The following is a 13503-nucleotide window of genomic DNA, read 5'->3' as shown; positions in this document are numbered from 1 at the left end:
CTTCTGTCTTCCTGTAGTACTAGTACATTTCACTCAGCCCCATTTTAATACAGTCCTCGATTGTGAGGTCTGAGAAGAATCTACCAGCAAGCTAGGTTGGTGCAACCCATCGGAATAATATTTAGTGCCCATTCTGCTCAGACCCCCCTCAGTGCCAACTGTTTTTCAAGTCATGGTGAGTCACTACATTGAAAAAATTTCAACTTCCTCTTCACACTCACAGCTGAGCAGGATCTTTCTTTTCCATTTCCAGTCATTCCAGTTTCTTCACCAGCTTAAATGTCTAGCAAACATCACCAGACCAATATGTAGATGAAAGGCTTTGTCACTACCTCTCTCAGCCTGTCTCATGTGATTAGTGTGGCCTCACTCTCCATGAAGTGGAGCCAGACTAGGTGGCCCTGAGCTTTGTCTGTATATAACTGTTTGGAGGGTCTCAGTACTTGTTATAAGAGCATCTGGTTGCAGCTGTAGGGGGTGCTAATTAGCATGTAGATCCTTTGTGTAGGGTATCTGGAGTGTACAGTCATAGTGAGCAGTGAAGAGCTGTGGGGTCACCATGGCTTGAAATGCTGTTGACTCTGCTGGGGCCCAGCCCAATGAATTGTCTGGTAAATTGCAAGCAGTTGGCTTTGGACTAATATCATGCATAGCTTATGCTATGTAAAATGAGGTATAAAAGTGTATTTATAGAGTACCTGTGCTGAAACTTCTAACGGTTTGCAAAACATGTAACATTCATCCATTCTGGATGAACTAAGTCTATATATAGTCATAGTAATTTGCCTATATGCAAATCACTATAGTATGTTTCTTTAAAAGTCTATTTTTTGGTCCTTTGGATTTCAGATTTGTTCCTCGCTTCTGCATGCTCAGGGAGGGTGCAGGGTCTGACAGTAAACTGGGGAAAGGAACTGCAAGGAGAAGAAATTGTGAGGGAGAGAGGACAAGGGGACCACCTTACCTCCAGCTGGTGTCTTTCCTGCTGTAGCAGTGGGAGGGAGACAAATTCGAGACAAACCTCTGATAACAACAAATTTATAATTTTTCCATATATAGAATCTAATTATTGGGGAGTCGACTTAAATTCAAGGAAGTCTTAAATTTGAGTAATGATAATATCTTATGTTTGTGAAGAGGGTGAAAAACCTAATAAGCAAATGTGCTTTGAGCCTGTTGTTGACACAGTTATTTAAAGGTTATTTTTTCCTCATTAGCAACTCTGAGTGCTTAAAAATAATATTTTCCTCAGAATATTATTACTTTGAATATTTTTCCATTTGGCAAATCAACCTTATTTTTTCCTTTGTGTGTCTAAATGCTGAATATAACCATGGTTATTTTTGTTTATTTCCTTGTTTGTGGACTAGTAGAATTGATTATATAATTACAGTTCTAAGAATAGTTGTTGAAGACCAGTCACATGGTGCACTCACTTTTGTGTTCAAGTGTTCTTTAATTATGGTTCTTAGAGCTTTTTAAAAATATATTTCTAGTGAGAGAGAGGTGAATGGGTAGAAGTAGTAATATGTATATGTGTAGAATCTTGAATTTACCAATGAGACTGCAAATGACATTAATTAGGTGGACACTAGCCCAGTATGAAATGAACTGATGTAGCCAATTCATTTCACACACAGCCACACAAAAAAAGTTATCGGATGAACAGTATAATAAAACAGCAGATTTATTTAGCAAGTGCCTGCAAGTAAAACTGTAGGCTCTAAGAGCTTGGGGAGGTGGGCATGGGAGGAGAGTTTATGAAAATACCTGCTTTTTGCAGTGGGGAGGGAAGTTGAGTGGGATAGTAATAGTATAAATGATGATCCAGCACAAAAGGAAATACAGTGGATGTTATTTTTAGTAAGAGCTGTAACACAGTTTCAGTTGATGGTTTTATATGGAAAATAAAAACAATTGTCTTACATAAAAATGTAATAGAGTAAAACTGGTGAGAAGATACTCAAAAAAGTTACTGTTCAGAGTCAAACTGAAAGAGGATATTGGGGAGGTTACCAAAAGTCTGGTCCCACTAAAAATCTGTATCTTCACTATAGCTTAGAAGAATATTACTGTAATCTCATATGCAGATGATACAAGGGTAAAAGGATTAGTTAGTAACTTGCTCTCAGATGTTCAAATAAAAATTAGAGTTTAAAAAAATCAGCTAACTGGGCTATAATACTAAAAAAAATAGATTAAATAAAGAATTATCTAAATATATGGGAATACATAATTAAATGTAAAAATATAGACTGAGAATATCCTGTGTATGATTAATTGTAGAAAATGAGTCCTTGTTATCAGCACAACTTTCCTTTCCCCAAAAAGTTCTACTTCTGTTATTGAATATCCTTGTATTGGTTCAGATTATTCCCTTGTATAACAGTGAGTTCACAGGAGTCATTGAAAACTATTGTGTGCAAAACAGGAATGTGGTGATCAATGTTGATTATTATTAATCAGTACAGTAAAAGTAGTATTAACCAGCATTTAAGTAACTGGAATGTCTGGCCAGCTGGCCAGACCAAGCGTGTGGGGGTGGCAGCACGCATGTGGTGGGGAAAGCTCGCTGCTGCCACCACCCTGCACTACTGCCGCTCATCATGCCCCCCAGCACCCGCTCCATGTTCAGCCAAAACCCCCCTGCCCTCGGGTAACCAGAATATTTATATAACCAGCACCCCCTCTTACCCCTTTCATGATGGATTACAAAGCTTTTATTGTACTAGTAATACCTGTTTTTCAATACTGCACTTAGTGTTAGATAGTGAATTCACCATCCAGTGCAAGGTGGGAAAGGCCTACGGCAAGGCAGCAGCCCTAGATTTCAGGAGGGTGGACTTCAGTGAGCTAAGGAGAATAGTTGGGGAAGCACTGAGGTCCTGGAGGGGAGGAGAGCCAGGTGTCCAAGAAGAGTGGTCGCTCCTTAAGAAGACGATCCTCCAAGCCCAAAGGGAGGTAATCCCAACACGGATCAAAGGGGGCAGGAGGGTGCAAAAGCCCCCATGGCTCACCAAAAGCATCTGGGAATGTCTCCTAGCTAAAAGGGAGGTGCACACCCAATGGAAGGGGAAGGGGCCATCACCAGGGAGGATTATACTGCGTTTGCTAGGGGATGTAGGGGAGCAGTCAGGAACGCCAAGACGGAGATGGAACTGGGACTAGCTTCTGGGATCAAGGACAACAAGAAGTCCTTTTTTAAAATGCATAGGGGGCAAAAAAAAGGTTCCAGGTAATGTGGGGTCCCTGCAGGACACGCTAGGAAATTTGATCGTTACACCAGACAACAAAGCCAACATATTTAACGATTTCTTTGCCTCCATTTTCCTGAGCAGGGACTGACCTCCCCCTCTGGGCACCCCTTAGGCCCCAGGGGAGGTGCACCTAGGCCAAGGGCTGGTGAGGAACTAGTTAGGGAACTTCTGGAGGGACTGGATGTATTCAAATAAGCTGATCCGGACGAGCTCCAACCTAGAGTACTGAGGGAATTGGCTGAGGTCATTGCGGGACCCCTGGCACGGCTGTATGAGCACTCATGGTGCTCTGGTGTGGTGCCAGAGGACTGGAAGAGGGCCAATGTGGTTCCCATCTTAAAGGGGAGGAAGGAGGACCTGGGAAACTATAGTCCAGTTAGTCTTACCTCAATCCTGGGCAAGCTTTTTGAGAAAATTATTCTGGTGCCACATAGAGGGGGAGTATCACCTCCTTGGACCTGCTTGGGATGCATCTGTGGATGCATGACAAGGTGTGGCTGGCCTTCCTGACTGCATCTCCACACTACTGGCCCATGTTCATCTTGTCATCAATGACTCCAAGATCCTTTTCTGCCTCTGTACTGACGAGAAGGGAGTTCCCCAGCCTGTAGGTATGGTGCCGGTTGTTCCTCCCCAGGTGCATCACCTTGCACTTATCGATGTTGAATCCCATCCTATTCTCACCCACCCACCCCTGTAACCTGTCTAGGTCAGATTGCAGCTTATTCCTCCCTTCTAGTGTGCCCACATCCCCCCACATCTTAGTGTCATCAGCAAATTTGAACAGGGTGCTATTTACTGGTCAGGCTGCAGCTGGAGTACTGCATCCAGATCTGGGCGCCACACTTCAAGAGGGATGTGGACAGCATGGAGAGGGTCCAGAGGAGGGCCACTTGCATGGTTAGGGGGCAGCAGGGCAGACCCTATGAGGAGAGGCTATGGGACCTGAACCTGTTCAGCCTCCCCAAGAGAAGGCTGAGGGGGGAATCTAGTGGCTTGTTACAGACTAGCCAGAGGGGACCAGCAGGCTGTTCCCCTGTGCACTACAAATAACGGGACCAGGAATAACGGTCACAAGCTGACAGAGGGTGGATTTAGGCTAGATATCAGGAGGTGCTATTTCATGGCCAGGGCAGCTAGGATCTGGAACCAACTTCCAAGAGAAGTGTCGCTGGCTCCTACCCTGGGGGTCTTTAAGAGGAGGCTAGATGTACACCTTGCTGGGGTCATTTGACTCCAGTACTCTTTCCTGCCATGACAGGGGGTTGGACTCGATGATCTGCTCAGGTCCCTTCCAACCCTAGAAATAAGAAACTATGAGATATCATATATAAAACCCAACTGATTTTTCATTTGAGGGGAGAGTAAAAAAAGTTTGGTTAAATTGTGCACTGAGACATGACTGTGGCATATTTGGTTTAGAGAATGAAAAACAGACTCTAAAAGTTATAGAGGGATGTAATACTGACAGATGGAAGTGACGGGCTTATGATACAATAGGGAACATTAGTTTTATTAAATAAACTTGCTTGGTGATGGCAAACTGTTGAATGAGAACAGAATTGGTGTTACAATAGGTATCTGAGGTCATACTTGGGAGTATGGACAGTCAGATTATAGCAAGTTAAAAGGAGGCAGGGTCTTGCCATTGAGCAGGTGCATTGTGATAAATTTCTATTTCCCTCCTCTTTCTTTGTAGTAAACTAGGGCAATCACATGGTCGTATTCTCCATTATGCTTTTGGGCACTGCAGTTTGATAGGTGTTTGATATCAGAAGGAGACTTAGGAAACTTCAAATGAGGCAATGTCTGCCACATTCAAGGGAAATAGACTACATTGCGTTTCATGGTTGGCTGTTAATCAAATAATGTTAGGACTTTTAGTCACTTTCAAGATGGACAGTACAACTGTAACCCAGCTCAGCAGTTAAAGACCCTAAATTTTATTATTAGTCTCCTGAGCCACCCAGTGCAGTAACCCTCATTATTCTGAATGCCCCATTAAAATGGTTTTATATTTCGTTGATAACAAAAACCAGAAGTTGTATTGTCCTTGTTTCTTAGAGGGTGAGAGTTGGTGGTTTTCTGTTTCTAGTTTGCAGGCATGTGCACATATGCATGGGTATGGTGTGGTATGCTTTAAAAACCTCGATGCTTTATTGCTTTATTATTAATTTTTTTTTATCTTTCTGTAGCCTCAGCACCAGCCAGCAGTGTAAATAAACGCAGAATATCTCCCAGCATCACTTCCACCTGGGAAAAGAGGAGTGTCATCATGTCTAATATTACTATTGATCCAGATGTCAAACCTGGCGAGTATGTCATCAAGAGCCTCTTTGCTGAGTTTGCTGTTCAAGCTGAAAAGAAAATTGAAGTTGTAATGGCAGAACCCTTGGTGAGTCATTTTGCATAGTCGCTACTAAACTGATCATGCTTTTCTAAACTATAAAAATTCATTGTTTATAATTATGTGAAAAATGCTGATGAATATAAAATTCATATATAAAATTGGTGTTGAATTTTCAAAAAGATTATTTGGGATATTGGAGTGAACAGTTCGCTACAAACAGGATTGTTCTTCACTAAGTTTCACCAGAACTGTTACTGACAATTCATAAACAAAACTCTGTTTTTTAGAACTCTGAATTCTTGTAAAAGTGAAAATTCAAGTCAAAGCAATCAAAAGGAGCCTTACGTTCATTTTTTTTCTTTCCAAATTCCTTTAGAAGAATGTTTTGAAGATGTGTTTTCAAGGTGACTTGTTATTTTGTGTAGAATGGTGCTAGCAGTTGAAAGAGTAGATGGCTAATGTGTATATTGCAAGCTGAGTAAATACAAAAACCTACTGGAGATCAAAGTTTGTCAGGTATTATTAATGTTTATTTGCTTGAAAACTGGTGACACAGTAGGTCTCTGTTGGCAGCTCAGTGACTTCTCTTCCAAAAATTGAACAGGAGATGCAAAATGCACCTAGTCTTTCACCTTGCAGTGTCTCTGAGCATGACTTGCAATGGGGTAGTTCATATGCATTTGTCCACAGATAGGTGGATTTAACGGTGAGCTGTAGTCAACTTATGTTCAGTTTGTCTTCTGCTCAGAAGTGGTACCATATTGAGCTACAGTGAAGCTTAAAAATATTTTAGAGAATTGCAAGGATTTTTTAGGGTGATACCTTTTATTGGACCAACTCTATGTTTAGGATAGAGCTAGACAAGCTTTTGAATGCAAGACATTCTTCATTAGGCCTCTTAGAGTTGCTGTATTTATAGCTCTTTATGGAACTACCTTTTAATACTAAGTTGTTAAATTCAATAAATCCATGATTGCCTCCTTCTGAATAATTTTTTTCATATACTTTTAAAATGTTAAGATAAACTTCCTTCAAGCATACGTCAATATGAAACCATTCCCTTTCTGGATATGTGTAAAATGGTTGGAGTCCACTGTTCAGGTCACTCACTCTCTCCTTGCAAACTCCACAGTTCAAGCTTTAATCGTGTTACAGGTGTTGCTCAGCTAAACACTGCGGCCAGCTTGAAAGTGGCTGTCATGGGATTAAATTGAGTTGTGGAGCTTGGAGAGAGTGTGCAATGCATGCATTTGGGAGCATTCAGCCATGGTGAGCCTGAGCTGTGGTACAGAAGACTGGAAAAATCTTTCTTCATTCTGCCATCCCAAAACAAGGTGCATGTCTTTATTGGGAAGGGAATTGCCGGAGGTATGTGGCATGCAAGAAAATACAGTAATACAACTAAAACTTTAAATTCCGATTCATTGGCAAAAGGATAGTATTTGCCAGTCATCTACAATTTAATCCATATGGAGGCCTACTCAGAGAGAATAGTTTTTACCCTGTGGTACAGAGAATATAAAGAGAGACAGGGTGAATGCTTGCTTCTGACAGATACTGCTGATTAAGAAAAATACAGTCTTGAATGTATGAGGTACATATGCTAATCCACTGGGATCCAAATTGGCTACAACATCATGAAGAATTACCATTCTTTTTGATCTCTCTCTCTCCAGCTAGTACAATAATTGTTTTAATTGCAAAGATTGATCTTCTTTTCAGCTTTCTGTGAAGCTTGAGCCTATTTAATTTCAATAGAAGTTGAGGGTGTTAGGACCAGGTGCAGAAGTAAATTAATTGCCTAAAGGTGAAGGTAGGCCTCTAGTAGGATTTGCATGCCTGGCAAGTTAAGCATGTGAGGTTAGTTGAGTCAGTTGGAAGATCATATCCCTTATAGCTGCAAAGAGAAAAATGGGAGAACAGAATCCCTGAGATTTTCATTTTCCTACCTTTGAATTCTTATGAAAACTTGTCTTCTGGCAAATGTATATTTTTGCTGGCCACAAGTTATAGGAGGTAAACTTGGAAAAAGGCATATTTTTATTAGCAAATTGTGCAGAATGTTTGTTTGGACTCTAATAAATGATATTTCCATTATAAATATGATGCTTTCTTATTGGATCAAACCAAAATTTTATAAAATCACTAAAGTAACCAGAAAAGGCCGTTCTCCCCACCCCGCCTCTCCACACATGTCTTAAGAATGAATTAGGCAATTTAACTCTATAGTCATGGCCTGGTCCAGTACCAATCAGTTGCAGTACTTTTATATTTCTCATCTGTGTGGTAGGCATAAGGTAAATATGTACTGAGTATCTACATGAAACCAGCTGCCTGGTAATCCCATGCCCCCCGTCTGGTTCTGGTTACCCTTCAGTACTTTTGCTGCTCACCAGTCAGAGCCAGAAAGGATTGTTCCTCTCCTGTGAATGTAACTGGTGTCTGAACTCTTTTTTCCATCTTATGAAGTGTTGAGATGTTGGTTGCAGCTAAGACCGGGCGGGGGATGTTCACTGAGGTATGTTGATGGTCCTTGTGGTATCTCAGTTGTTCCTGGTTAGAGGGTCTTGTTCTTCCTCTCAGGGTCATACAGATCACAAAATTTGGGGTCAGGAAGAAATGTTCATATAATTCAGATTGGCATTGCTTGTTGTCCCTTTCCATGTGGTCCTTTTTGGCTCTTAGCATATAGTTAACCAGCGTTTTGCTTGTTGCTGCAATGGCAGCACCCTCCATCTTTCCTGTGTTTACCGACAGGATATATTATAGTGATGCAGCTGTTTAGAATGCTGTGCATTTAATTGTGTGAAAGTTTTTGAAACAACAATTTTGAAAGTTCTGTGAGTAAATGGTTACCTGCAAATGCAAGGGACTGGAGTTGGTGGCTGAAGAGGCTTCTTTTAGTCCTGTTTTGCTATATTTTTAAGGTCTGTTTTACATAGGCCTATTTTGGACTATTTTATCCTCTTACATTCTGCTTTTGTTTACTTTGGCAGTAATCTAATTACATCCTACTCTTGAAACATGGGGAATACATGTAGTCAGTCTTATTTTCAGAGTATGTTTGTTTATTTTAACCATATGTAAAATAGAAGTGTCCTGTGGTATGAAGGGAAGTAACGTACAAAGTCATTCAGATACTATTTTTTTTTTAATAAAGAAAGGAGAAATAAAATAGAGAGCTAAACTTTGAAAGAGGCTAAAAGATAAACGGGGAAACTCATATTATAGAAAACAGCATAAGAAACTGGGGGAAAACCTAACCATTTATTTTTGTATGTCGATTTGAGTTATATGTCATTACAAAGGAAAAGATTGGTATGGATTCATCCCTGAGTCAATGTTATTGAAGAGAACTTCAAAATGAGGAGTTTTTCTGGTCTTACAAGTACTGTTGGCTTGTATGGGAGGCCTTGAATTAAATAATTTTCATAATTTATTGTATTTTATTTCAATCCTGATTATCTGCCCTATACTACAAAGAAAGTGATATCAGTAAGGAAGAGGACAAAACATATTAATGTCTTTCGCATCCTGATGCATTCAGAGAGGATGAATCAGATTTTAATCAGCAGTAGTAATTATTTTGACACTGTGTCCTATTTTTTGTAATGTTCTTTTCCCAGTTTCCTCTGTCTCAGACTAACAGAAAACAGCTGCTGAAAAGAAAATCTGTTTAAAAATAAATAAATGAATGGCCGTGGAAACAAGTAAATTAATGTAAGTTGCACAAGTAATGTGTCAATGCCAAAAGTTTCTAGTGGCCTCATTTCATTAGGTACTGAGCAAATATGCAATGAAAAGCAGTCTTATATTAGAAAAGTGAAAGGGAGCAGGGTACAACATGAGTAGGCAGGTTTATTGTTAGTTCCCCAGAAAATTTAACATATGCCTGAGAAAAGTAATTAAAATCCATACAATTTTAAAATAGCTTACATACAGTATACTTATTTAAGATATGTGCTATATTTCAATGAATATATAGAAGCACATATTATGTGTACCTGACAATCCTACCACACCAACATTGACTCATTTCCTGTAAACATCATGAAAAAAATAGGCTGTTGAAGAAGGATTCAGTTTGAAAACACAGGGATGTTAATGGTATGGTTGGGTCAACCTAAAGGTTATTGTCATTTACCTGTAGAGGAAGCTGTATGGATGCTGTTGTAATAAGTGATATGGGTACATTAAATATAGGGCCATGTTTGGCAGTTTATGACATGCCTTGAAGGTGAGGATAAAAAAACTGTTAATTTTTTTATGCAATGGAAAAGGGAGGGCTCACAGAAGTTTAAGTGGGGATGGAGCTTTTGGTCAGAATGGTTACAGTATTACTAACAGCTGCACTTCAGGTTGTAGAGAAGTGATAGAGAAGTTGGAAATGGGGAGGCTGTGGTTTTTAGGACAAGTAAATGCCCATGGTCTAGAAGAGTTTTAGTGTAAAGATAGAAGGCAGGACAGGGAGGCATCTTGGGGTGCAGAAACACAAGGTGATACACGTGTAATTTCAGCGCCTTGGAGCAGACTTGATTAATCCTGTTGCTTCCCATGTATCAGCCTTCCTGCACTTAAAAATGGAGGCAGGGCACTGATACAGGAGATGTGGCAGCGTTTTAAAGTGGCTCTCAGAGCTGCTTTAATTAAAGTGCCACCCCACCCTCGGAGCAAGTGTAAAAATGCCTTTGGAGACTAACTAATGTTGGTTCAGAGAGGCATGAAGTTTCACAGGCAGCAGCACAATTAATCATACCCTATGAAAAGATTCCTAGAAAGAAGAAATTTAAAAGAAAGGCTGGGGGTGAGGGGACTGCTGAGAGGGGGCAAAAATCCCTTGGTTATAAATCAAGAGGGATAAACAAGGGTATAGATTATATCTGTGTTGGTCTAAGGACATAGGCAGACAAGGTTATTTGGGTAAATCTGATAGCTTTTATTAGACCAACTCAAATAGTTGGAAAAAATGTGTTTTGCAAGCTTTTGTGTACAAATACCCTTCATCAGGCTGAGGAAGCATCTGTACTTGGTGTGTGCTCTTCCTGGATGGGATGAATAGTAAAGGGTTAGACAAGGCAGTTAACACCTTGATAGACATTGTAGTTAACAGCAGGAGTAAGCAGCTAATCTGGGCAAAATAATAAGAATCCATAAACCTGGATGATCTCTTGTGCAATATTTGCAATGATTCTCAAAGTGTTAACTGCTTTGCTGTAATCCCAGTTTTTGTCATTGTCAGCAATGCCTGCATCCCTTGTCCCTTTCTTTTAAATTCCTCATTTCTGCAAGTCCTTTCATTGCATCTGATGAAGTAGGCTGTTGCCTACGAAAACTCATGCATCTCTGAACCTATTGGTTTCTAAGGGTACCTGTCTATGTGTGGGGATGCTGCTCCAATGTGCTGTAATTATGGTGCATCAGAGCAGACTCGATTAATTGAGTCTGTTGGAGCATGCTAATTAGCATGCTCCAGCAGCTTCTGTGTCTTGTGTATTGAGCATCCCTGCACTTGAAAATGTTGGTGGGGGTGCTTTAACTAAAGCTCCTCAAACAAGCTTTAGTTTAAACACCCCACTGCCATTTTGAAGCTTGGGACACTGAATACATGAGACACTGCAGGCACTTTAACTAGAGTGGTTCTTGGCACTGCTCTAATTAAAGTGCCCCTCCCCTGCCACCCTTTTAGCACGTGTAAAGACATCCTAAGGTTGCGGACACTTAAAACTGTTCAAATGTGTTTTACACTTGAAGTGGACACTTACAAGTCTGTTAAACGAGTTTAAATCTCCCTGTTATGGTTTAAAAACTACTTGGAAAATTTGGTCCTATTTTGACCTGGTTCAGTGTTGTTTGGACACCAAAGTGTTCTGCAACTCGGGAGTGGTCGGTTCTCCAGGTATCCCAGGGTGTATTGCTCCTCACTGTCTTGAACACAAACTGTTGTAACTGGTACATAGCCAGAAATCTACTGTTTCCCACACCTTTCCTTTTGTTGGTATTTTTTATCAGCAGGCTGTCTTGCTTTGTTCAATAAAAGCTATCTAAAATCCATGTGACTAGATCCATACTTCCTCTTCCTCCTTCCCCTTCCTCCTTTCCCCCAATCAGTGACATTTTGGAATGGTTCAGTTATGTGCGTCCACACCCTAGGGTGCCATCCTCCCCTGGCTGCTTGATTTTTAGACTAATGTGGCTAACCACATCTTAGTGCAAGGTTATACAGTTAAGATTCTATCTTCCAGTGTTAAAAAACTTTCAAAGTTTTGTCGGAGCCTGGATTAGCCTTTGGGAGAGAAGTCATGGATGGCTCCTGGTATATAAATCTAAGTGACAGGAAAGGTGATGGTGGTATTATCAGTAGCAGGAATGGGTGAGTAAAGAAGAACCACAACATATGATTAAGATTTTAGTTTTAGCTGTGTTAAGTTGATAATTCAGCATCACGAGGAAATTGTCTCCATAGGCTGAGACAGTGAAATTTGGTTTTAGATGTAGGGAGGCAGGCCATGAATGGAGATATAAAATTTGCAGTTGCAAGTCAGCAGTGTAGAGATGATAGTTGAAGTAATATGGACAAACATACAAATGGTATGTTGTGAGTAGAAATGAGCAGTACAAATAACTTTTTGATGAACTAAAAGAGACACATTCTGCTCTTAGTTATTCTAGTGTAAAAGTAAATAAACAAAAGCAGTTAATGGATATTTTCCCCCTAAGCTGTTTAGTGAGCTAGCCAAAATTAATCTATTTCCTCAAGGTACTGTGTACATTTTTATTTCCATGAAAGAGTCTTATATTAAAATGCTCTGAAGAATATTTCAAAATATAAAAATAGTAATTCATTTACCATGCAAATATGCAATCATGGTGATTTTAAATTGCATGAAGCAACTTAGCATATGTTTGAACTAAGACAGGTTTTAATGATTTTCCACTTATTCAATATTAATTCAAAATATTTTATTTTTGGTGACCTTCTTACCTATTCCTAGAGAAGAGAGATGATTTTTTGATTTAGTTACTTTATCCTTTGAAAGAAAAATTAAAAATATTGCTAGGTTTTTGAAGTAGGGAAAGGGCTGAAAGTAGCAGATTAAGAGGAAATAACTTGTAATTTTTTCAGCTACCCTACGTTTAGTACTGTAAATGTTAGTATACATTGTAAGTTACTAGATTGGTCTCTTATACATAAAGATCATAAAGTTAAAAGATATAAAATGCTGTATTCAAAACGAATATATACATATTGTGGTTGCTTCTCTAGTCAATGAATAAGGAGGTTTGTTTGCAAACACAGTGTCTACTTTATATATAGTCTTGGGTGTTCTGCTAGCACAGGGGGTTTCAACCTTTTTTAAGAAGTGTACCCCTGGCAGCTGGAGAGGGGGGCATGGCCAAATGCAAAGCAGTGGCTGTGTGCAGTGGTGGGTGGTGGTGGCCATGTGCTAGCTTCTGGCCCCCCCCCCCCCCATCTGGCTGGTATCTGTGCGGCCCACAGAGGGGTGCCACTGCCCTTGCCCCCACTCTCTCCCCCTCTCCCCCGTTCCTAGGAGGTGGCAGCACAGGATGGTGGGTTGGTAGGTGGTGGCACTCCATCCCTAACCACCCCCACATGCCCCCTAGGGCCTTCCGAGCTCTGGATCGGATCCCTGCCATCCGAAGCGGCTGGATCCAAAGCTGGATTGGATCACTCCCAACCAGCACAGGCCTAGTATAAGCAGATAAACTAAGGCTTGTCCCTGAGATCCCCACCTTCACTGTCCAGCCCTTCTGCCAGGCAGTAAGCACTGTAATATATAAATTAGTTTTTGAAATTGGGTGCCACTCCATGAAAATTATGGAGGGGGTGTCTCAAGTCTCTTAAAAGGTTGTGAAGAACTAGGATAGATAATAATT

The 13503-nt window shown here is 40.4% G+C and overlaps 1 protein-coding gene across 5 annotated transcripts in view; it reads left to right on the top strand.

Moving 5' to 3' along the window:
- Positions 1-13503, top strand: part of FRYL (FRY like transcription coactivator) — a 246895-nt gene that overhangs the window by 61577 nt on the left and 171815 nt on the right. For all 5 annotated transcript variants that reach the window (XM_090035895.1, XM_090035899.1, XM_090035897.1 and 2 more), the window contains exon 2: positions 5453-5652. In XM_090035895.1, coding sequence (XP_089892021.1) covers positions 5453-5652 — 200 coding nt within the window. The remainder of the gene's footprint in view (positions 1-5452; positions 5653-13503) is intronic.

This window comes from Crocodylus siamensis, chromosome 2 (assembly GCF_052110815.1).
Source record: "Crocodylus siamensis isolate JL-2025a chromosome 2, ASM5211081v1, whole genome shotgun sequence".
NCBI classification, from domain to species: Eukaryota; Metazoa; Chordata; order Crocodylia; family Crocodylidae; genus Crocodylus; species Crocodylus siamensis.
This window is presented reverse-complemented; position numbering and strand designations above follow the sequence as displayed.